The 21,696-nt window shown below is 37.1% G+C and overlaps 4 protein-coding genes and 1 pseudogene across 6 annotated transcripts; 1 reads left to right on the top strand and 4 right to left on the bottom strand.

Annotated features, from left to right (window-relative positions):
• Positions 1–186: 186 nt before the first annotated feature.
• LOC129564889 (uncharacterized) lies at positions 187–3,463 on the top strand. Of its 2 annotated transcripts, none has more exons than XM_055439132.1 (2): positions 187–425; positions 2,539–3,463. In XM_055439132.1, exons 1-2 carry the CDS (start codon positions 411–413, stop codon positions 3,286–3,288), a joined length of 765 nt encoding a protein of 254 aa, XP_055295107.1. In that variant the 5' UTR covers positions 187–410; the 3' UTR covers positions 3,289–3,463. The 2 variants fall into 2 exon arrangements, with proteins under 2 accessions (XP_055295107.1, XP_055295106.1); XM_055439131.1 differs by lacking the exon at positions 187–425 and adding an exon at positions 450–970.
• Positions 3,464–3,657: 194 nt separating this feature from the next.
• Positions 3,658–8,625, bottom strand: LOC129564888 (leucine--tRNA ligase, cytoplasmic). 2 transcript variants are annotated; one of them, XM_055439129.1, is made up of 11 exons: positions 8,494–8,625; positions 8,150–8,426; positions 7,873–8,088; positions 7,591–7,803; positions 7,359–7,520; positions 6,905–7,149; positions 5,181–6,809; positions 4,887–5,114; positions 4,352–4,760; positions 4,019–4,250; positions 3,658–3,955 (listed from the first exon to the last, which is right to left on the bottom strand). In XM_055439129.1, exons 2-11 carry the CDS (start codon positions 8,150–8,152, stop codon positions 3,753–3,755), a joined length of 3,540 nt encoding a protein of 1,179 aa, XP_055295104.1. In that variant the 5' UTR covers positions 8,153–8,426; positions 8,494–8,625; the 3' UTR covers positions 3,658–3,752. The 2 variants fall into 2 exon arrangements, with proteins under 2 accessions (XP_055295104.1, XP_055295105.1); XM_055439130.1 differs by having other exon boundaries at positions 8,150–8,367.
• Positions 8,626–11,110: 2,485 nt separating this feature from the next.
• On the bottom strand, positions 11,111–14,793 carry LOC129564963 (prolyl endopeptidase-like). The gene is made up of 9 exons (XM_055439216.1): positions 14,779–14,793; positions 14,000–14,081; positions 13,562–13,874; positions 13,193–13,463; positions 12,982–13,115; positions 12,767–12,923; positions 12,420–12,539; positions 12,245–12,325; positions 11,111–12,184 (listed from the first exon to the last, which is right to left on the bottom strand). The coding sequence occupies exons 1-9, from the start codon at positions 14,791–14,793 to the stop codon at positions 11,120–11,122; spliced, it is 2,238 nt and encodes a 745-aa protein (XP_055295191.1). The 3' UTR covers positions 11,111–11,119.
• Positions 14,794–15,096: 303 nt separating this feature from the next.
• Positions 15,097–18,298, bottom strand: LOC129564885 (prolyl endopeptidase-like). The gene is made up of 8 exons (XM_055439126.1): positions 18,196–18,298; positions 17,783–18,098; positions 17,427–17,697; positions 17,208–17,341; positions 16,969–17,125; positions 16,706–16,825; positions 16,538–16,618; positions 15,097–16,472 (listed from the first exon to the last, which is right to left on the bottom strand). The coding sequence occupies exons 1-8, from the start codon at positions 18,242–18,244 to the stop codon at positions 15,411–15,413; spliced, it is 2,190 nt and encodes a 729-aa protein (XP_055295101.1). The 5' UTR covers positions 18,245–18,298; the 3' UTR covers positions 15,097–15,410.
• Positions 18,299–18,682: 384 nt separating this feature from the next.
• On the bottom strand, positions 18,683–21,562 carry LOC129564962 (prolyl endopeptidase-like; annotated as a pseudogene).
• Between the last annotated feature and the right edge of the window lie 134 nt (positions 21,563–21,696).

Raw genomic sequence — 21,696 nt, 5'->3', positions numbered from 1 at the left:
ATCTCTCCGTTAAAACGAACGCTGTTTGCGCCTCGTAAACATTACAAGTCATGTACCTACACAATGTAATCTGATGCAGAGTCTGCGAAGCCAAAAGAAGGTGCAGACGAGAAGTAAAAAATTCGCACAGGCGCGCGCACATGCGCCTCAAACTATAACAACTATAAAAGACGGTTCCATTCGTACGAATCACTTTAGTTAAGCTCTTGTCCTAAAACAGTTCGAATCGGTCAAGCTGCGACGTGGAAAAACCTGAACGCTGGCCACTTTGCGCGTGAACTTTACATAATTCAACATCACTTACGAACTGCGATCAAAGTGATGATGACATTTTACGCATTGCACTGAATTTTTACGGTTTTTTTTTGATTTTTTTTTTTAGTTTTCTGTTCAAAAGAATCTTTCATAACATGGCTATTCAATGGGTACGTAAATGTGTTGGAACTGTAGCTGGTTCAAAATAAAATTTAAAGTTTTATGCAAAAAAAATTATTATTCAATTTTGAAGAGTAACAATGTAGGCCGATTAGTGACTGGCGATTACAAAATATCGGCCTATCCAAAATGTATTTATGCGGTAATCAAAAAGTGGATTTTTGAGAGAAAGTGAATAATTAAAAGGAATAGTAAAAAATAACGATAAAAGTGATAACTGCCAAGTGAATTGTATATCAAGTGTTCCCGCGGCCGCCAACCCAATTGACATGTATATTCCGAGCAAATTGAAAGAAAACTCGATCGGTTCGGATTTTGGATTCGTTGGACTAGAAACCTTCGAAAAATCAAATTAATCTTAATTATTGTTGCTTGTTTGTTTAAGAGACGACCACGACTACAAGAGAGAGAAAAAAAAACCGCCGTCATCGATTACGCATTTATGTAACACGTATTTGAATTCACGTTTTACAAGTTTCGAATCTTGGTTCTCCCGATGGTTGTGCATTGTGCGCACGCTTGCACTCTACATTCAGTTTGTACTTTTTCTTGCGTTTTTATTATCCGTTTTTTGAATCTTGGGCACAGCGCGCCATGGCATGTGTGTGTATCGATCACGAAAAAAAACTACTTCATTCAAAATATATGCCGTGTGTGTGTGTTTTTTTTTGTTCCATATTTGTCTGACTGTTATGATTTTGCGAGCTTTTAAATCATGAATTATTTAGCATTTAGCCGCGAATCCGAATGGAAAAATGACAAACAAAAATTATTAAACGAAAGAGAAAAAAAATATATATAGCTTAAAGATCGTTTGAGCATTAAAATAGATACTTATAACGCGCAATGGAGATACATTTAGAAATGGATTAGGCATAAAATGTGTATCATTTTTATACGTGTCGTGTCATAAACACACTCGGTCTCGGTTTCGGCTCGGCAGAGAGAAAGAAAAAATAAATGAAAAAAAGCAAGCCATCGACAACGACAAAGACGAAAACTGCGGCAGCATTTACGTTTCGGAGAAGTGAGCATGTCGATATACATCTAGCATTTGGATATGTGAACATTGAACAGTCAACGGCGCGAGAATGAGTAATGCAATGAAATATTTATTGCGACGTTCGTTGTCTTCGTCTCCGTCGTTGTCGTCATACGCAATGCACAACACAAAGTCGATGAGGAGAAGAAAAAAAACGCATACTCTGCGTGCAATTTGGCGCTGTTGCAGTGCTTACTTCTCTCTCTCTCTCTCTCTCTCTCTCTCTCTCTCTCTCTCTCTCTTCTTAACTCAAGTGCCATTTAGTAAATATTTATGCTTGTGAAATGTATTTGAATTTGGATTTGATTGAAATTTTTAATAATGTTCAAATCGGTGCATTCCAAATCCGAACGCCGTTTTGTTCGAATCGACATTTTGAACGCATTATGTATGTCTGTTATATGTGGATTAGCCGCAGCAGCAACAGCACAAAAGCGTATTTAGAATGAATTGTTGGAGAGCACGTTTAACGCATAAATCCAAACACTCATTTGCTCGCAATCCAAATTACCAAGAACGGAGCGCGTGTATGTGAAACATGAATAAATTGTGTAATGAATGGGTCTATGAAACATTAATTTTAATCGACGACCATTAGGTTTGGTTCGATCCTTGCGCTCGCGCGCGTACTAACCATTCGCACTTGCAGTCTCGCATAAATCGACGAAAATGTGCGTTTTCAAGCGGAAAATAGCTATGCTTCTTGGTGTGATGTACTGCAGCGACAAGCTTTTACACTAATTAAATAAGCACGGCCGCTTGCATTTGCACGTATGCGCACAAGACTAGAGTAATCTAAGTGTGTGCTCTAATGTATGCGCCGTCGTCGTTGCTTGTTATTGAATTCCGGGTGTGATACGTTTTTTCTCGTCGCGGACTCTACAAACAACAGCAAAAAAAAAATCTACTTATACGCATATTTTGCGTAGCTCACGTTTGATCAGTACCTTTTTTTTGCTTTTATTTTTCCGCGTGTGTTTTTTAGCCTAAGTTATTTTGCTTTCGATTTCATTCTGTTGACCAACTGCAATTTACTCATATTTTTTTTTTCATACTTTCAGAGCAATTTTGTGTGCATATTTGCGGTGGGCGCCGTGTTCCATATTAGTTTGGTCAATGCAATTCTTCATCCAAATATCGGAGTGCTGCCAATCGAGCCATCGTTGCCAGTAACATTTTTGGACCCTGTGAATACTCCCGTTTATTCCGGTTACGACAGTAATTTTGTGACAACAAACGATTTGAGTAAATTGACTGCTTTTAGTCCAACTTATTACACACCCCAAACACTTTCGACAGTTTTTGGAACAGTAAAATCTCCGAATGACCTTTTCGATGACTATAGTTACTATCATAATGGACGATATTTGAAGCAATATTTTGTATCCGAAGAAAATGTCGACGATATCAATGCATTGAATAGTTTTTTGAGCCGTTTCATGCCATTTGTTCCGGCCAATTACAATGTACCGGCTTCTAAACTGCCGAATTTAGGCTTTCCAACAATAACACCATCACCACCACAGACAGTACCCGCTCAAAATAACCCGTTCAATGGTTTCTATTCAATCAACACAATAAACCCATTTAGCGCGATAAATCCGAGAGTTGCACCAGTTCAGCCGGTTCGGCCAGTTCAATTGGGATCTGGCTCACTGGGATACGTGCGCCTACCAAACGGTGCAGTCTACCTGGGATCTGGCTCATTGGGTTACACCAACGATAGAATTAAAGCCGACGAACTCAATGAAGTTCGCAATCGACAGAGTCCACAAGCAAGCCCATTAACATTTGGTGAAACACCACGATAGAAGAGAAAAATTCAATCTGTGAAAACAAAATAATTTATTTATTCTTTTGTATACTAGTAGTTTGAAACGCATGAAAAAAAATCCTTCAAAATCGAATTTGTTTAGCTGTAATTTCCGATCGAAACTTTTGTCTTCCGATAGAAAAAAAAATTCAATCGCACAAACACGTAATGTAGTAAGATTTATCCACTTTTTTTGAATGTCAATGCGACAATAAAGTTACCTTTATTCCAAACAAATGGATTTGGTTTTTATTTGCAGCCATGGAGCATATACTTTTCGTTACCTTACCATTAACCGGGAAAGACCGTAATTTTGAACAATGAGCATCAAACAGTATGATTCAAATATGAAAACAAAATCTCAAAATTGATGAATTTTCAAGAAAATTTATTGCAAAACTATCGTGGAGATACTTTCTTTTTATGTAACAATGAGTTTGAATTGAGTTTGGATTTATGGGTTTATTCAACAACGTAGATAAATGATGTGCCAACATTTAGTTTTGTTGATTCCGTTTGTAAATAGACTTCATTCTTTTCGACATCAATCGAAAATACACCATTTTCCAAGAGTACTTTTCCTTTAAGTGGTTCATTGAATGCTGGCAACTTTCGTGGCCCAAGCACAGGGTCTTCAAAACGCCAGATTCGGAGAGCGTCTACGTCTGGAGAGAAAGAAGATCATTATTAAACCATTTTGCTTCATCGGCACAGCAATTTCCACTCACCTTTGAGCCCCACAATTTTTGTGATTTTGTTGATAAATGATTGGGCGGTGTCTCCATTCGAAATGTTGCTTGTGATAGTGAATAATCCGGTCCGTGGGACTGGATTCTCCAAAACAACTTGCACCGCTGGTTTTGCGCTGAATACGATGTGTGGATTTCCAGGGCAAGTTTCTTCTCGCACCTTTTCCGGTGCACTCTTCTCATCGGTACTATGGATTTCTAATGTTTCGAGCTGAAATTTGCAAAACAATATAATGTAATGACGACTCATTTAAGCACACAAATGATCATAAGAATTAAGATATGAAAGAAATAACTGATCGATGCTCTTACATCCAAGGTAAGTTTCAAGTATTCAAAGTTACTTTGCAAAACTTCAAGTTCATTGAAGGTAAGTGTTGTTGCGAGTGCCTTTTTGCCTTCTCCGGCTTCGACACGTCGACGAATGGTCTGTACGAATGGCATCACTTTTTTCATGTATTTCTTGAGAATATCCTTCTTGCCCAGTTCAACAGAGATGAGTTTGTTGTCCGGCAAGCCATTGTGCTTCTCAAACAGTTCTTTCAATGTATTCAAAATGCACGATTGCCATGGTGGGAATGTCTTGGCCACCCAGATCGATCCATTCGTTGGTTTCGGTGCGTTGCCTTTCAGCTCTTTGCCACCCTTGATCTTGACTTGTGAAGCATGCTTTTGCGTGATACGGAACCAGTGAGCAGCCGCCATCAAATATTCAGAACGTCTGCAAGAAAAATGATTCATTTTTAAATGCCGTTTGAGCAAAGCTGTGAGATAAAAGTCGCTTTCGTTGCTGTTGAATTATAAGTTTAAAAACAGAAAAAGCAAAAAATACTGAAAAATATCTCACTTGATATCTATTTCGTTGATTTTACCAACCACTGGCCATTTGGCATTCAGAACGCTGCCTTTGTTGTTCAACAAAGTCCAGATATGTTCGGCGACATGAGGACAAATCGGCGATAGCAACAGCGCTTGGCGTTGAATGTACTCGAATACGAGATCAACATGCATACCGGATGCACCGCAAAGTTCACGGTATTTGTCACGAGCCGCTTGCAATTCGTAGAAACAGGTTCTGAAGATAAAAATCATTTTTTTCTAGTATTCACTTCAAAAAAACTCAAAAAATCAAGCTTCTCACCTCAAACCATCTTTGAACAACAACTTTTCGTAATATTCCGCCGTTTCCTTCGTTTTCAAATTCAATTCGCTAATGAAGACCTTGTCGTTAAATGTGTCCTTTGGTCCATTGCGCAACAACAATTTCGATTCGATCATTTCTTGAACCCATTCAATGAATGTGTACAAACGCAAAATGCCAGCATCGGCATTGGATTCAACGAAATTGGCATCTTCGATACTGTCACCAGCATCGGCCAAACACAAACGTGTTCCATCCGCACTGAATTTCTCGATGGCTTCTGACAGAGTGAGGAAGTTTCCGTCTGACTTCGACATTTTGGCTGAGTTCAGCATCAAATGGCCGTTACAGCGAATACCGCGTGGCCACAGATCTGGCTCCGTCGGCCAAATGGCCGTGTGATTGTACAAGTAGAATGTCAAGTGATTTTGAATCAAATCCTTTCCAGAAACTCGCAAATCAACTGGGTACCAATATCTAAACTCTCGTCGCATCAAATCTAAGTGTTCACGCTTGATCGCAGTTTTTGCTGGTAGTGTAGCATCATTGAAGAAAATGTAATCCCAAACATCGGCTGTCATTTGTTCGGCTTTGATGCCTAATGGACTTGGTTTTTCGCCCTTGAAACTACCGCCGAGCAACAGATGGGAAACCGTATAGAATGCCATGTAAATGGTAGAATCGGACAGTGATTCAATCAACCATTGTTGATCCCACGGTAATTTTGTACCCAAGCCATAGGTACGTGAGCATGCGTATTCGTGCAGCCAGTCGAGACAAACCTCGAAATTCTTCCGTACTTCATCGTGATACAATTCCATTTTCTTCAAAGCACCTGATGTTTGTGCTTGCCATTTTTCTTCACCATAAGTCAAATACCATTGATTGCAAAGGGCAACGACACACATATCACCGGAACGCGACATAATCGTTTTCTCGGGCTCGTAGTAGACATCAGCCTCTTTGCGATCAACCAAATAGGTTTTCAAGTCCTTTTTCACGTCTTGCACCTTCTTGCCGGCAAATTCACCGACCAACAGAACACCGTCATAGAAACCTTTCAAGTAAACTAATTCTTTGGCTGACTGCAATTTATCGCGATCATTCTGACTTTGGATTTTGAATTGGCTGTATGCGGTAACTGCACTCAATTTGCCAAGTGTTGGCACTTCAATGATTGGAATTGGTTCGAATGGGAGAACCATTTCATCGTTGATGCCATACTTTTCACGGAATGCAGCCTTCTTCTGTAAGTCAACCAAAGCAGCATAATCGTCCGGTGAATCAGATGGTACTGATGTAACAACACCCGTTCCCTTGTCTTCTTTCACACTCAACATTGGTAGTGCATAGATCACTTTATGCGATGTCAATGGTGAACTCAAACCAACCCCGAACAAATCCGATCCCGTCACCTCGGCGAATTCATTGATTTTACCATCAGCCCCGGTGAAACCTTGATATGCCATATTTCGTGCAGCACGCCGTGTGCATACCCACACCTCATTGTGTTTTGTCACTTCGAATGCAATGTACTTGATGTCGGGATGCAGCCAACAATTCGTTTGACCGTACATTGTTTCAGGTCTCAAAGTAGCGGCGACCAAGTAAATTGGATTTTTAATTGATCTGAGAATCGGAACAAGAGGAAATTAGACTTTTTTTTTCTTCAAAAACTTGAATTTTAAAAACAATTTCTTTCAAAATAGCCATTTATTACTCACTGGAACTTCTTCGGCACATTTGCGACGACTTTCATCTTGATCAAAGTGTATTCTTGTGGGCCGACACCTTCGCCCGTTGAACGATCGTGATCCATACATGGTTGACCGTCTTTTGGTGAGTAAATTGTGTACCGCTTACCGTACGCAATCTTATTTCTTGCTTTTAAATGATTGAATTGCCATCGAATAAAGGAGTCATAGTATGGATTTGCATCCGTCGTAATGAATGTACGGCGCCAATCGACCTGTTTGCAAACAACACAAGAATAAAAAAAAAATTATCAAAAAAAATGCTTCATTGACTTAAAATAATGACTTTACTGTTTGAAAATTGAACCGAAAATTAGTTTGAGAATAAAAACTGAAGTTCCAACAAACGAGTGAAAGTGAAAGATGCAACCGGCAGTGGCCGATGCATCACCGTGTAATTGAGATAAGTATTGCATCATCTTACATGAACACCAAACTGCTTCAAGTCTTGAATGGCCAATGGTGGGAAATATTCTAACCAATAGAGTGGATCGGCAAATTTCTTGATTTCTTCATCGGTCAATCCTAAACTTTGCATAATTTGCCATTGATATTTTGCTGAGCCGCTTTTTGCAACGGCTTTGCTCTGCACAAGAAAAAAAATAATTTAGAATTAGCATTAATAGCCCGTATGATTGGAAAATGTTTCAACTAACCTTTTTGCCTTTGCTTTTGTCTACTGGAATAATATCCTTTTCTTCCTCAACTACTATCGGTTCATCTTCGGTGGGAAAGTTTGGCGGATAGCCAAATGTTTCTAATTCACGTTGCAATTTATCGGCGCACGCTTTAATCGGCATACCGGTGCAGTGGAATCCGAATGGGATCAAGCATTTCTTACCCTTCAAACGTTGATACCGAATGCCAAACTATGGAGAAAAACACAAAACAAACATTAATCACAATCAAAATAATCCATTATGCATCCATTGACCCACTTCAGCCTTTGAAAATGAGAAGGTGTGACCTAAATGCAAGCGACCATTCATATACGGATATGGAAATGTAGCGAAAAACTTTTCGTCATTGCTTTTACGTGGTTCGGCCGGTGCATCGAACTCATAAACACGTTCTTTTTCCCATTTTGCTTGAACGTCACGCTCAATTTTTTGCAGGAATTCAACTTTAAAAGTCCCCTTTCGCTCAACAGCAGCCTGTCAAATACACAACAATTGATGAAACACTCGAAAATACCACAAACTATAAATATGTTACCATTTTTTTCTTCTCAGATGATTACACTACCAGTTATCTATGCGTTTGACGCGATTTTAATTGAATAAATAACACAGGAATTCCGGGTTTTTAAAACCACTGCTATTAAAATGCCGTAAAAAGTGTCAGCCTAGACAAAATAAGCCACGACAACTAATAACGCAGCGTGCTCTCTCACACTTTTTCGAGGTTATGTCCGTCTGTTGTCTGAGCTATTGCTGTCAAAAGTTTCAGTCAAAACATTCGAAATGGTGCAATTTTCGTTAGATGTTTGTCACTGCAATGCATACCTTTCTCTTGAGCATTTTTATGGTGTATCAAAGAAAAATAATTGGAAATATTACCTTTTCATTTTGTGTTGCATGAAGATACGAAGAAAATGTTTCTTGAAAGAAAAAAAAACATTCATACACATTTTATCATATAGTAGTGTATCCAATAAGAATATCCATCAGTTGTGTACAACATTCTGACACATTCCGAATGAGTATACGTCAATTGTTGCTGAATTCACATAACCTCACTTCTCCAATGTTGAAGTGTCATATATGTGGCACTGGATTTGAAAACGTAAACAAACCATCAAGTTGAAGTTCTTATGGGGAAATTATGCGAATTTCATTTGTGCTACTATGAATATGGATTTTATTTGCTTTATTTTCATTGAATACAATAAATAAAATACGTGGACGACATTTATTGAACGGAAAAACAAGAGAACACAATTAACAAACGTATATTTGTTTTCAATTGGACGAAGGAATTTTCTTTGGTTACACAAATTCATTGCGCAACAGCTATTTAATCTCTCATGTTTCCCTAATTTATCGATGAAACCGTTGTAAACTAATATGTTAATAAAACGATTGAAGCGAACTTATCAAAATCATACCTCGATGAATGTACTTCGACTGTATGCGCTAGGGAGAGACCTTAATTTTTAAATACGGTGTAAACTTTCAGGAAAAATAATAACAAACTGAAAAACTGTGGTTAATTGTGAAAAACTAAATTATCTATGGAAACAATTTGAAAGTATGCTATTGATGCTGGTATACAACACCTAAGCAACATTGTTGTCATCAATTCGTTTGTGTTTCCGGTAACTCTGCAAATGAAATTAAGTACATATTGTTAGAATATTTTAGTACTGTTCAATTTGATTACCTTTCAATACTGACCTGAATTGGTACCATGTGAGCACTGTTCACAAAATAGCTCCCAAGCATCAATCAAATTCACGATGGAGTCGCGACCTTGAAACAAATCCATTTCTTTATTTTTGAATAAAATCTTGGATTTAACAAAAATCTTACCATATTGTCTAGTCAAGTCTGCCACTGTGGAATCAAAATAATTCGAGGATTGGATGTTTGCACCATTTTTTAGGAGTAATTGACCAGTCTTGCGTTATCTGAAACAAAACTATTTGATTTCATTCAATGGTTGATTTAAATTAATGCGCTTACTTTCGATCACGGCCGCTCGAAGCGGATCTGCTACAGGTTTCATTTCTACTGCATTAACATCACTTCCACTTTTTATGAGCAGTTCTATAATATCATCTCGAACTGAAAAATACAATATATTTGAATTTTAATTTGATTTAAATTTGTTGGTTCCTTGAAATAGTTATTTTCGAAATTACCTCCCCCCCCACTTGATAGCGTCAATCAGTGGGGTTCTTCGCCCAAGCTCTGATTTGAGTTGGTTTTTGTAACCTTTTTTGAGAAGAAGTTTAATCACTTTTTCATAGCCTAAAACATATTTTCTTCATGAAAACTCCAGTGTTCGAAAAAAAAAATGTCAAATGAATTTATTTACCTCGTACAGCCGCCCAGTGCATTAGATATTATTCCCAAAATGCGTCGAAATAATTTGCATCTGTTCCCTCTCCAATGAGCCTTATAGCCTCTGTTTCATTTGCTGGAAGAAAAGTACCCAGATCCATAAAATATTCACAGTTCTGCAGATGGTTTTTTCGCTGGCTCAAGAACCGTATCATAACGACCAATTCAAGCATCTAATTTGAATCGGAGTTCAAGACTTTAAGTCTTCTAATGTCCATTCCAAGCGCTTTTCCGGTTTTAATTTTAAGGTCGACTTAAGTTTTAAAGTATTGAATTTATCAACATTTAGTCAAAACAATGACAAAAATGTTTTCATTTTCACCTACAAGATGTCATTTTTTGAGTGGAAATCATTTACGATTTAGCTCACATGTTGATATATTTTGTCATAAATTTGCCTAAAGGTTCATGTTGTGTCAGTTTTTGTAAATATGCAGGTTTGAACAATTGAAGCTGGATTCAAAAGCAACAATTGAAGCTGGACACTTGGAATGGACATAAACGGTTTTCATGGTTGAGCTCTTAAGGCAGCAAAAAAAAAAACAAATGAAGAACTATGATGAGCGAAAAAAGGAAAAATTTGTTTCGTAAATGTGATACAGCGTTTTGAATAATATACAAATAGAATTTGGAAGGATGAAATCTATGGGTGAGGTTGATAGTAGTGTATGTTTCATTGACTTTGTTACGAAAGAGAAGAGTAAGTTTCTTTCGGCTTAAAAATAGTTAAAGTAGAGTATGTTTTTTGACTGTTTGTGGCTATGATAAAGGCGAGTATGTTTCATAAACCTTAATTTGCGTTAAACAAGAGTATGTATTTTGTTAGTTTGGAATACCAATAAACAGGAGTAAGTTTAAAAGCAAACAATTGAGTAAAGAATATAGCCACTATGTGTAATGCCAATGTTGCATTGATTCAGATGACCTTCTAGTACACCATCTATTTCTGCGCCCCATGAGCAGTGCACAGAATAAACTGGTTGTAATTCAACAGCATATATTAAATAGATATCAACAAGCAATTGCAAACAAATGGTATTTAAAAAACGTAACATTTTTATTATTAGAAAAAAGCACAAAGTTATAATGTTGTATTAACTCTTGCAAAAAAATGAATAAATTATAATGATGACGTATCGATTTGCAGGGCCTGACATAAGAATGTATAGACATCACATTCCTCTTCAATTTTTTTAGCAGTTGGTTTGCCTGCGCCATGGCCTGCCTTACTGTAAACTCTCAACGAAATTGGGTTCTTCTGGAACTGGTTGTCTTTAACGGCGTATTGTAGGGCTGCAGCAAATTTCAATGAATGCAATGGGCTGACACGATCATCATGGTCAGCAGTTGTAATCAATGTTGGTGGATATTGATTCTCAGTACTGTTTGGTGCATGTACATTATGTAGCGGCGAGTATTTAAAAATATTTTCAAAGTCAATCTTTTCATCTGGATTGCCATATTCTGGAATCCACGCATGACCGATGGTGAATTTGTGGAATCGAAGCATATCCATGACACCAACTTGGGGCACTGCGGCACCAAAGAGATCTGGTCGTTGATTGATACAAGCTCCAACGAGCAATCCACCATTTGAACCTCCTCTGATAGCGATCTTATTTTTTGTTGTATATTTCTGTTGAACTAAATATTCGGCTGCCGCTTGAAAATCGTCAAACACGTTCTGTTTGTTGAGCAAACGACCTCCATCGTGCCATTTTTTGCCATATTCACCATCGCCTCTTAGGTTCGGAATCGCCAGAATCCCGTTGAGAACATACATGAAAAATAGATATGACACACTGAATGATGGCAGAAGTGAAACGTTGAATCCTCCATAACCGTAGAGTAAACATGGACGAGGCTCCTTTGAACTATCCTTTCTCTGCACAATGTACATGGGAATTTTTGTACCGTCACGACTTGAATAGAATACTTGTTCCATTTTAAAATCATTCTTATCGAATCCTTCCAAATTCAATTTAGTTTCATACAACACAGTCGGTTCAGCGTTAGGCTCGGAGAAATCGTAGCGATAAATTGTTCCAGGTGAGAGAAATGACTGAAGTTGGTAGAAGACTTCCGAAGATTTTTCGTTTCCACTGAATCCCATGATTGTACCAATTTCAAGCGGAAAGTGTCGAATCAATTTACCAGTCTCCAGAGAGTGCACTTGCAATGTACTCTGAAAAATGCAAGAACATTCTGAACAGTCGAGAAAAAACTAATTTGAAAATAACCGTACCTTCACATCATGCATATATGAAACAACAAGTTTATCTTTATCAACCACGTGAGCCCATCGTAGTACATCTGTCGGATTTTCCTATAAAATTAACAGTTTCAACAAAAAATATTTCAGAATTAGATTTGAACTGTTCCTTGGACGTGCTTGGGCGTAAATCCAATTAAGAGCATACCTCGATAAGTGTACTCCAATTCTCTTCTGCATAATTATCAAAGTCAATCACAACAAGGCGATAAGTGGGTGCATTCCATGTCGTTTGAAATACAGCTTTCGATCCAGTATTCGCGACATACTGAAGATTTTGGAAGCAAGATTGAATTAGAAATTGATTAAAATTAAAATTACAAAGATTCAAGAATGACCATCAATTTTATATGCTTTTAGTTAGTGAAGGCGCTAAACAAATTTGGATGAAAGATGCTTCTTAATGCGTGCACTATCCCATAAAAGCTGTGATTGAAAATACGAAAAATTATGGAATTTCATTGTTAAAATGAGCAGAAAAATCGTTCCGTTTACTTCATATGCAGCGTTGGGTTCCGTAACAATTGTTGTGAGTGGAATTTTCCCAGTGATCGGACCATTTTTACTCAAATCAGCGAAATATAAAGCATTGTTTGCACCAGATCCGGGTGATAAAATCAAATATGTTCCACACGAGCTCACCTCCGCACCTCTGAATCAGAAAAATGAGTTAAAAATAGAGAAAAACTAGAGTATTTAAAATCACATACATTATCCATCTTGGGTTCTCCAAGAATTCAGCAACAAGTACGTCTTTTTCTTGTGAGTCGCCAAGTTGGTGATAGTATAACTTTTGATTCTGGTTCGAATCATTTTCAGATCCATTTCCTTTTTTATCAAAGCGCTGGAAATGTCGCATCAAATTGTTAAAAAAAATTGAAAATTGAAAAATCTATTCTTCAGAAAAATTTAAAAACTAACATTGTAGAACAATCCTTTATTGTCGTGTGTCCATGCTAACGATGAGAATTTCACGCGCTCCAAAAGATCGGGATAATCCTTACCCGATTCGATGTTTCGAAATTTGATTCTTGCCCAATCAGAGCCGGAATCGCTAAGAGAGTATGCAAGAATACTTCCATCATGTGAATAAGATGTGCTTTGCAAAGCAGTCGTTCCATCGGCAGACAACGAATTCGGATCCAAGAGCTCAGTTAGCTCATCAGTCAATGATTTCTGTCTGTAAAGAACACTAAAAGAAGACAAAATGAATATTTGTTTTGTTCAATAGGAATATAATTCAGAAGCAAGCGCAATGCCGCCGAACAATCATATGTAAATGACATTTACTTTTGATTTTGTAGACCAGAATTCTTGAAAGAAAAGTAGTACTTCCCCTTCCGGAATGGAACGCCGAATTTATGGTAGTTCCACATTTTGGTCAGTTTTTCGTTTATTTTTTTCCAATTTGCGTTACTCTCCAACGATTGTGATAATTCGTTTTGAGCATCGATGAATTGCTTCGTCTCTTCTGAATAAGGATCCTCAAGCCATCTATATGGATCGGCTACTTTTGTTCCGTGCAAATCATCGACCACACTCTCATCACGTTGGGCATTTGGGTATGTAATACCACGAACATTTTGGGATGTATCAATCTTTGCTGTAAAATTCCAACGCAATCGATCAAAATTTTATAACATGAATTATATTTATTAACTATTAACACATATAACAATACTCATTGAAAAACCCAACCAGAATGAATAAAAAACCACAATGAAATACCAGCCAGAAAACTATCAATACGATAAGCCTCATTTTTTATATATATTGAATATTCGTTAAAGCTGTCTTGTTCGAAATCAAGCTAAAACTGAACTGAGATTTCAATCAGAGTTCCTACTTTTATATCACGATATTATATTAGTCGTCCTTGTGCTAGGGGCATTTCTCACACAAAAAATTTGAGCAAATGTTCAAAAATGTCTATTATATCTTCTTTTTTATTGAAATTGTAAGAAAATGTACTGAAATGATGATAATGCTTGAATAAAAGTGTTCTGGAAGTAGGTTTTAGTGGATCTCAAGGATCGTTCAGAACTGCTCCCGATTCTGGAAGTGGGTTTTGGTGGACCATCAGGATGGACCAGATCCGGTTTGACAATGCCCTGGCCCATCCTGAAGATCCACTTCCAGAACCGGGAGCAGTTCTGAACAATCATTGAAATCCACCAAAACCCACTTCCAGAACACAATTTCAGTGTAAATGAACATTTATTTTCACGAATTGATAAAAATTGATCGAATCGGACCGAACGGAAGAAATTTTTCAAAATTTATAAGAATTCATCCATTCTTTTCGTGAGAAATGCCCCTAGTCCTTGTGTGTTATTAATCTAAGAAAAATGTCGTTTGAAAAATTACTGATAAGAATGTATCGTCATGGGTGTATTAAAGGTTTTTAAGATTTTTGCTGTATTCTGTTCAGATTTCGATTGAAAGGAAGTATACGAGAAATTTATAGTTATGTAGGTACCAAATTTTTGGCATACTTCTCATGTTACTCTCCAGAGGTACATGTTGCGCATTGTCGTATTTTAGCATTTTTTATAAATGAGTCCGAAAATGCACGTGCACTGACTATGCAATATGTTATTAAATAAGGAGAAATTATTTAAAATAATTTGCACAATAATTTCGTCGGGTGCTTTAGGTTTAACGAATTGATAAGAAATGTTCAAAAATTTAATTTTCGCCGATAAGCACCACGTGTCCTAACGAATCTCTCCTACCGATCTGCCCAATAGATCTTATAGCGACCGTACAGTCGGCGAATTGTAAGTAAATAATCTTATCACTAAATCGAAAACAAACGTCGATACTGTTTTTAAAAGAAGCACTTCATCTTTATTGTATCAGGTTCATTTAAGGTAGATTTTTTTAAAGCAATGTTACACCCAGGCACATACGCTACACGATTCACACGTTGTGTGATATACTTCGCTCGTATACTTTAATGTAAAATGGTTGGAGTAGGCTCTGTCTTCACAATATCGTATACAAGTGAAGCATGTCAGACAGCGTGTAAAGCGTGTGGCCGATATGCTTAGGCTATGTGGATCTTGACGAAATATCCGAAAGTAAATCATAATTTTGTGTCAATTTACGAGAAATGTTTGAAACAAATTGGCTTAAATTAAGCGTCAATATCGATTTGAAGAGCTTGAAATAAGAACGTATTGATATCAGTTTCCTCTTGAATCAATTTCGCGGTTGGTTTGTCGTCATGATGACCTGCCTTACTGTAAACTCTCAACAAAATTGGATTCTTCTGAAACTGGTTATTTCCAACAGCATTTTGTAAAGTTGCAGTTAATTTCAATGAATGCAATGGACTGACACGGTCATCATGGTCAGCAGTTGTTATCAATGTTGATGGATATGGATTTTGAGTGCTGTTTGGTGCGTGTACATTATGCAGCGGCGAATATTTGTAGAGATTTTCAAAATGAATCTTTTCACGTGGGTCACCATACTCTGGAATGATTCTCTCACCGATGGTGAATTTGTGAAATCGAAGCATATCCATCGCTCCGACTTGGGCAACAGCAGCACCGAAGAGGTCTGGTCGTTGATTGATACAAGCTCCAACCAGTAGTCCTCCGTTGGATACACCTTTGATTGCAATCTTCTTGTGTTCAGTGTATTTCTTCTCGACCAAATATTCGGCTGCCGCTTGGAAATCATCGAATGAATTTTGCTTGTTTAGTAATCGGCCTGCATCGTACCATTTTTCGCCGTATTCACCACCGCCTCTAATGTTCGCAACTGCCAAAATGCCATCAAATTCGTGGATGAAAAATAAGAAAGGCAGACTGAATTGTGGCAGCAATGGTGCATTGAACCCACCATAACCGTAGAGTAAACAAGGACGTGGCACCTTGGAACTAGCCCTTTTCTGTACGATGTACATTGGAATATTCGTTCCATCCCGGCTTGAGTAGAATACTTGCTCCATTACGAAGTCATTCTTATTGAATCCTTCTAAATTCAATTTAGTTTCATGCAACACAGTTGGCTCAACATCAGGTGTTGAGAAGTCGTAGCGATAAATTATGCCCGGTGTTAGATATGACTGGAATTGGAAGAAGACTTCCGAGGATTTCTCACTTCCAATGATCGCAACAACTTGACCATTTTCAAACATGAACCTGCGAATTAGTTCACCGCTCTTCAGAGAGTTAACTTGCAATGTACTCTAAAAAAATTTCAAGACTTTGAATAGCTTCATCATCATTTGAGCATTCGAAACATTTGTTATACCTTTACGTCATGTATATAAGAAATAATAATTTTATCGTTATCAACGACCTGTGCCCAATGCAGCACATCTTTCAGGTCTTCCTGTAAAATAATCATATGCATTTCAATGTGTGTATTACACATTTTAATCAAAATTATCGTCTAAGGTTAAATTTCATCAGAATATACCTCGAAAAGCGTTCTCCAATTCTCTTCTGCATAATTATCAAAGTCAATCACTACAAGACGACAATTAGGTGCATTTCGTGTCGTGAGAAACATTGCATTTGATTCAGTATTCGTGACATACTGAGAATTTTGAAAAAAAAAAGATTTTAAAGTGGAATTAGACGCTGCTATCAGACATCACTATCCCTCAAAATGCAATAGTACAAAAAGGTTCGATATATAAGTTTCTTTGTTTTTACAGCAAACATCATTGTTATATTTACTTTATATGTAGACTCGGGTTTAGTAACAATGGGTGTGAGTGGAATTATTCCAATAATTGGACCATTTTTACTCAAATCAGCGAAATATAAAACATTGTCCGTAGTAGGTCCGGATAATACAATCAAATATTTTCCACACGAGCTTACGACTGCTTCTCTAATTATGGACAAATATGAGTTTTAAATAATAAACAATTAAAATAAAATTAAGAGAAAAGAAAATGTCGAAATTCACATACATCAACCACGATGGATTTTCCAAGAATTCAACAACAAGAACGTCTTTTTCTTGTGGTTCACCAACGCGATGATAGTACAACTTTTGATTCACATTTAAATCGATCTCAGTACCATCTCCGTTCTGATCATAGCGCTAAATCACCATGAATTTGTTGTCATAAGATAATCAAATAAATGAATATTATTATTGGTGCAGTAGAAAATGATCAAACTCTCACATTATAAAACAATCCTTTGTTGTCATACGTCCATGCTAACGATGTAAACTTAATTTGTCTTAAGAGATCGGGATAATCTTTACCGGATTCAACGTTACGAAATTTGATTTTCACCCAATCTGAACCAGATTCGCTGAGTGTGTATGATAAAATGCTTCCATCATATGAAAAAGATGTGCTTTGCAAAGCAATCGTTCCATCGACAGACAATGCATTTGGATCTAAGAACACAGTTGGTTCATCAGTTAATGATTTCTGTTTGTAAAGAACACTAAAAGAAGAAGAAATCCTTCGAAATTAATATAATTCAGAAGCAAGCACAATGCGTGGGATAATCATATGGAAATGACGTTTACTCTTGATTTTGTAGACCACTATTCCTGAAAGAAAAGTAGTACTTTCCCTTGCATTGTGGTACGCCGAATTTTGGGTAGTTCCACATTTTGGTCAGTTTTTCGTTCATCTTTTTCCACGTATCGCTTTTCGCTAAGAACGATAGCGATAATTTGTTTTGAGCATCGATGAATTGCTTCGTCTCCCCCGAATGAGGATCCTCGAGCCATCGATATGGATCAGCTACTTTTGTTCCATGGAAATCATCGACCACACTCTCATCACGTCGGGCATTTGGATATGTTATATCATGAACAACTTGAGATGACTCAATCGTTGCTATAAAATTTCAAAGCAAATTATCAAAATCTTTGATAAAACAAAACTTGCTAAAACACAATCGAAGAAAAACTGTAGAAGCACAAGGTAATATTACCAGCCGAAACTATGACTAAACAATAAGCTATCATTACTGTGGGCCTCATTTCTTTGTAATTATATATTCGCCAAAGGTGTCTTTTTCGAAATCCAGGTAAAACCGTACTGAAATTTCAAGTGGAGCTCTTACTTTTATATCATGGCATTATCTTGAATCGTCTATCAAAAATGGATTATAAAAGGCATAAATACGTTGCATATTTTATTGTTTTGCATTGCATTCAAGTTCCAATGGAGAAAATGTATTCGAAATATAGGCATTTATCCGGCACAGTATTGATATATATATTTGTTATTATGGCTTGGGGATTTTTGTCTGTTTATCTATAAAAAATGAATGCAATACGTTTACATGCTTCTGATTGATTACTTTGGAGTTTTATTGTATACTCAGACGCAGATTGAACTACAGCACATTGAAAATGGGAGTCATTGAATACGGTAGTAAACAAACGCAAACTGCATGATTTCATCACTATATTTAAATCAAACAATGACATTGTTTTAAAAATAAATCTTATCTTCATTGTGCGAATTTTATTCAAGCTAAATTTCAAATGGAAATTTTAATGACATTGTGTGTTTTTGTCAAAACATTCAATAGTAAATCAATGTGTCAATTTTCGAGAAATGTATGAAAAATTGCCCAATTTAAGTGTCAATATCGATTTGAAGAGCTTGATATAAGAACGTATTGATATCAGTTTCCTCTTGAATCAATTTCGCGGTTGGTTTGCCTTCATGATGACCTGTCTTATTGTAAACTCGCAACAAAATTGGATTCTTCTGTAACTGGTTGTCTCTAACGGCGTATTGCAAAGTGGCAGCAAATTTCAATGAATGCAATGGACCGACGCGATCATCATGGTCAGCAGTTGTTATCAATGTTGATGGATATTGATTTTGAGTGCTGTTTGGTGCGTGTACATTATGCAGCGGCGAATATTTGTAGAGATTTTCAAAATGAATCTTTTCACGTGGGTCACCATACTCTGGAATGACTCTCTCACCGATGGTGAATTTGTGGAAACGAAGCATATCCATCACACCGACTTGAGCTACAGCGACGCCGAAGAGATCTGGTCGTTGATTGATACAAGCTCCAACCAGTAGTCCTCCGTTGGAAACACCTTTGATTGCAATCGCAATCTTTTTGTGTTCAGTGTATTTATTTTCGACCAAATATTCGGCAGCCGCTTGGAAATCATCGAATGAATTTTGCTTGTTGAGTAATCGGCCTGCATCGTACCATTCTTTGCCATATTCACCACCGCCTCTAATGTTCGGAATCGCCAAAATGCCATCAAATTCGTGGATGAAAAATAGGAAAGGCACACTGAATTATGGCAGCAATGGTGCATTGAACCCGCCATAACCGTAGAGTAAACATGGTTTTGACTCCTTGGAACTAGCCCTTTTCTGTACGATGTACATTGGAATATTCGTTCCATCCCGGCTTGAGTAGAATACTTGCTCCATTACGAAGTCATTCTTATTGAATCCTTCCAAATTCAATTCAACTTCGCGCGAAAAAGTCGGCTCAACATCAGGTGTTGAGAAATCGTAGCGATAAATTATGCCTGGTGTTAGATATGACTGGAATTGGAAGAAGACTTCCAAATATTTCTTACTTCCGCTGAACGCCACGATTTGTCCAATCTCAAGCGGAAAGTGTCGAATCAATTCACCGGTCTCCAGGGAGTGCACTTGCAGCGTGCTCTGAAAATGAAGACTTTGAATAGTTCACTCAAAATATAAGCATCAACAAATTTATTGTGTTACCTCTATGTCATGCAAATAAGAAATTACAATTTTATCGTTATCAACGACCTGTGCCCAATGCAGCACATCTTTTGGATCTTCCTGTAAAAAAGTCATATGCATTTCAATGTGTGTATTACATATTTTAATTAAAATCTTCATATAAGGTTAAATCTTATCAAAACGATACTTACTTCGACAAGTGTTCTCCAATTCTCTTCTGCATGATTATCAAAGTCAATCACTACAAGACGATAATTGGGTGCATTTCGTGTCCTAAGGAACACTGCTTTTGAACCAGTATTTGTGATGTACTGAACATTTTGAAAACAAGAAAAGAATGAATGAATAAATGAACATTATCAAAATACGAAATAAAAAAAATGACCAATAGCGTTTTACTATTGAAACTTTTAGTTTTCTCATCCGACTTAATCCACATAAATTTTAAATTTGGTCCTAAAAATATATATCTATGGACTGTTAGCTACGAAACACCGTGGAATTTCTTTGTTCAAAAAAGAGTTTAAAAAAATTCTGTTTACCAGTTGGGTTCCATAAAAATTGCTGTGAGTGGCATTTTCCCTGTAATTGGACCATTTTTATACAAGTCAGCGAAATATACAGAAACATTGTTCGCACCGGATACTAGTAAGACAATCAAATATGTCCCACACGAGCTCACATCTGCTCCTCTGGTTAAGAAAAATTAATTAAAAATAGACAATAACTAGAGTATTCGAAATCACATACATTAGCCATCTTGGATTCTCCAAGAATTCAACGACAAGAACGTCCTTTTCTTGTGGTTCACCAACGCGGTGATAGTACAACTTATGATTCTGGTTTGAATCGGTTTCCGATCCATCTCCGTTTTGTTCATAACGCTAAAACCATTGCAAATTTTGTGGTGTTAGATAGTCAAATGAAGGATATTAGGCTATTATTACAAATATGTAAAAAATTATCAAGAGCTCACGTTATAGAACAAGCCCTTATTGTCATGTGTCCATGCTAGCGATGTGAATTTCACATGTTCCAAAAGGTCGGGATAATCCTCACCAGATTTAACGTTTCGGAATTTAATTTTCACCCAGTCCGAACCAGATTCGCTGAGTGCATAAGCAAGTATACTTCCATCATCTGATAAAGCTGCGTTTTGCAAAGCAATCGTTCCATCGGCAGACAGTGAATTTGGATCTAAGAGCAAAGTTTGTTCACTAGACAATGTATTCTGTCTAGCGCTCGAGCGCTTTATGTTAGGAATTGCTTTGAAAAAAAGGGCGCGTGAGAGCGCCGAAGGCGCTCGAGCGCTTTATTTTGGGAGTTTTTTTTAGAAAAAGGCGCGCGAGGGCGCCGAAGGGAGCGGTTTTTCGAAAAATATATTTTCAGCAGAGCGCTCCATATAAAAAATATTAATTAGCAATGCATTTCTGCGAGAACAATATGAATACACTCTCTATTATATTTTGTGTTCTGTTTATCAAGAGAGTAGCAATATGAACAGAGCGGAGTCACTGAGTTTTATCACGGTAAATGTAACAAGTGTAAACAATGAACAAAACTCCGCCGCTACTTCGTCACACAAAATATACAAAAATCATTGCTGAGATTGCAGAAAAGCCAATTGTTCGGCGTGATGGCATACACATACATCGATTTGTGCTGCTTGGCACTTTTTATCGTTTTTGTGAGTAATGATCAAATTTATATTCATTTCAATTCGTCAATAATTTTT

Source organism: Sitodiplosis mosellana, unplaced genomic scaffold (assembly GCF_009176505.1).
Source record: "Sitodiplosis mosellana isolate CC-2019 unplaced genomic scaffold, AAFC_SMos_1.0 Smas_scaffold_2, whole genome shotgun sequence".
NCBI classification, from domain to species: Eukaryota; Metazoa; Arthropoda; class Insecta; order Diptera; family Cecidomyiidae; genus Sitodiplosis; species Sitodiplosis mosellana.
Note: the sequence above shows the minus strand (reverse complement) of the source record. Positions and strands in the feature narration are given on the sequence as shown.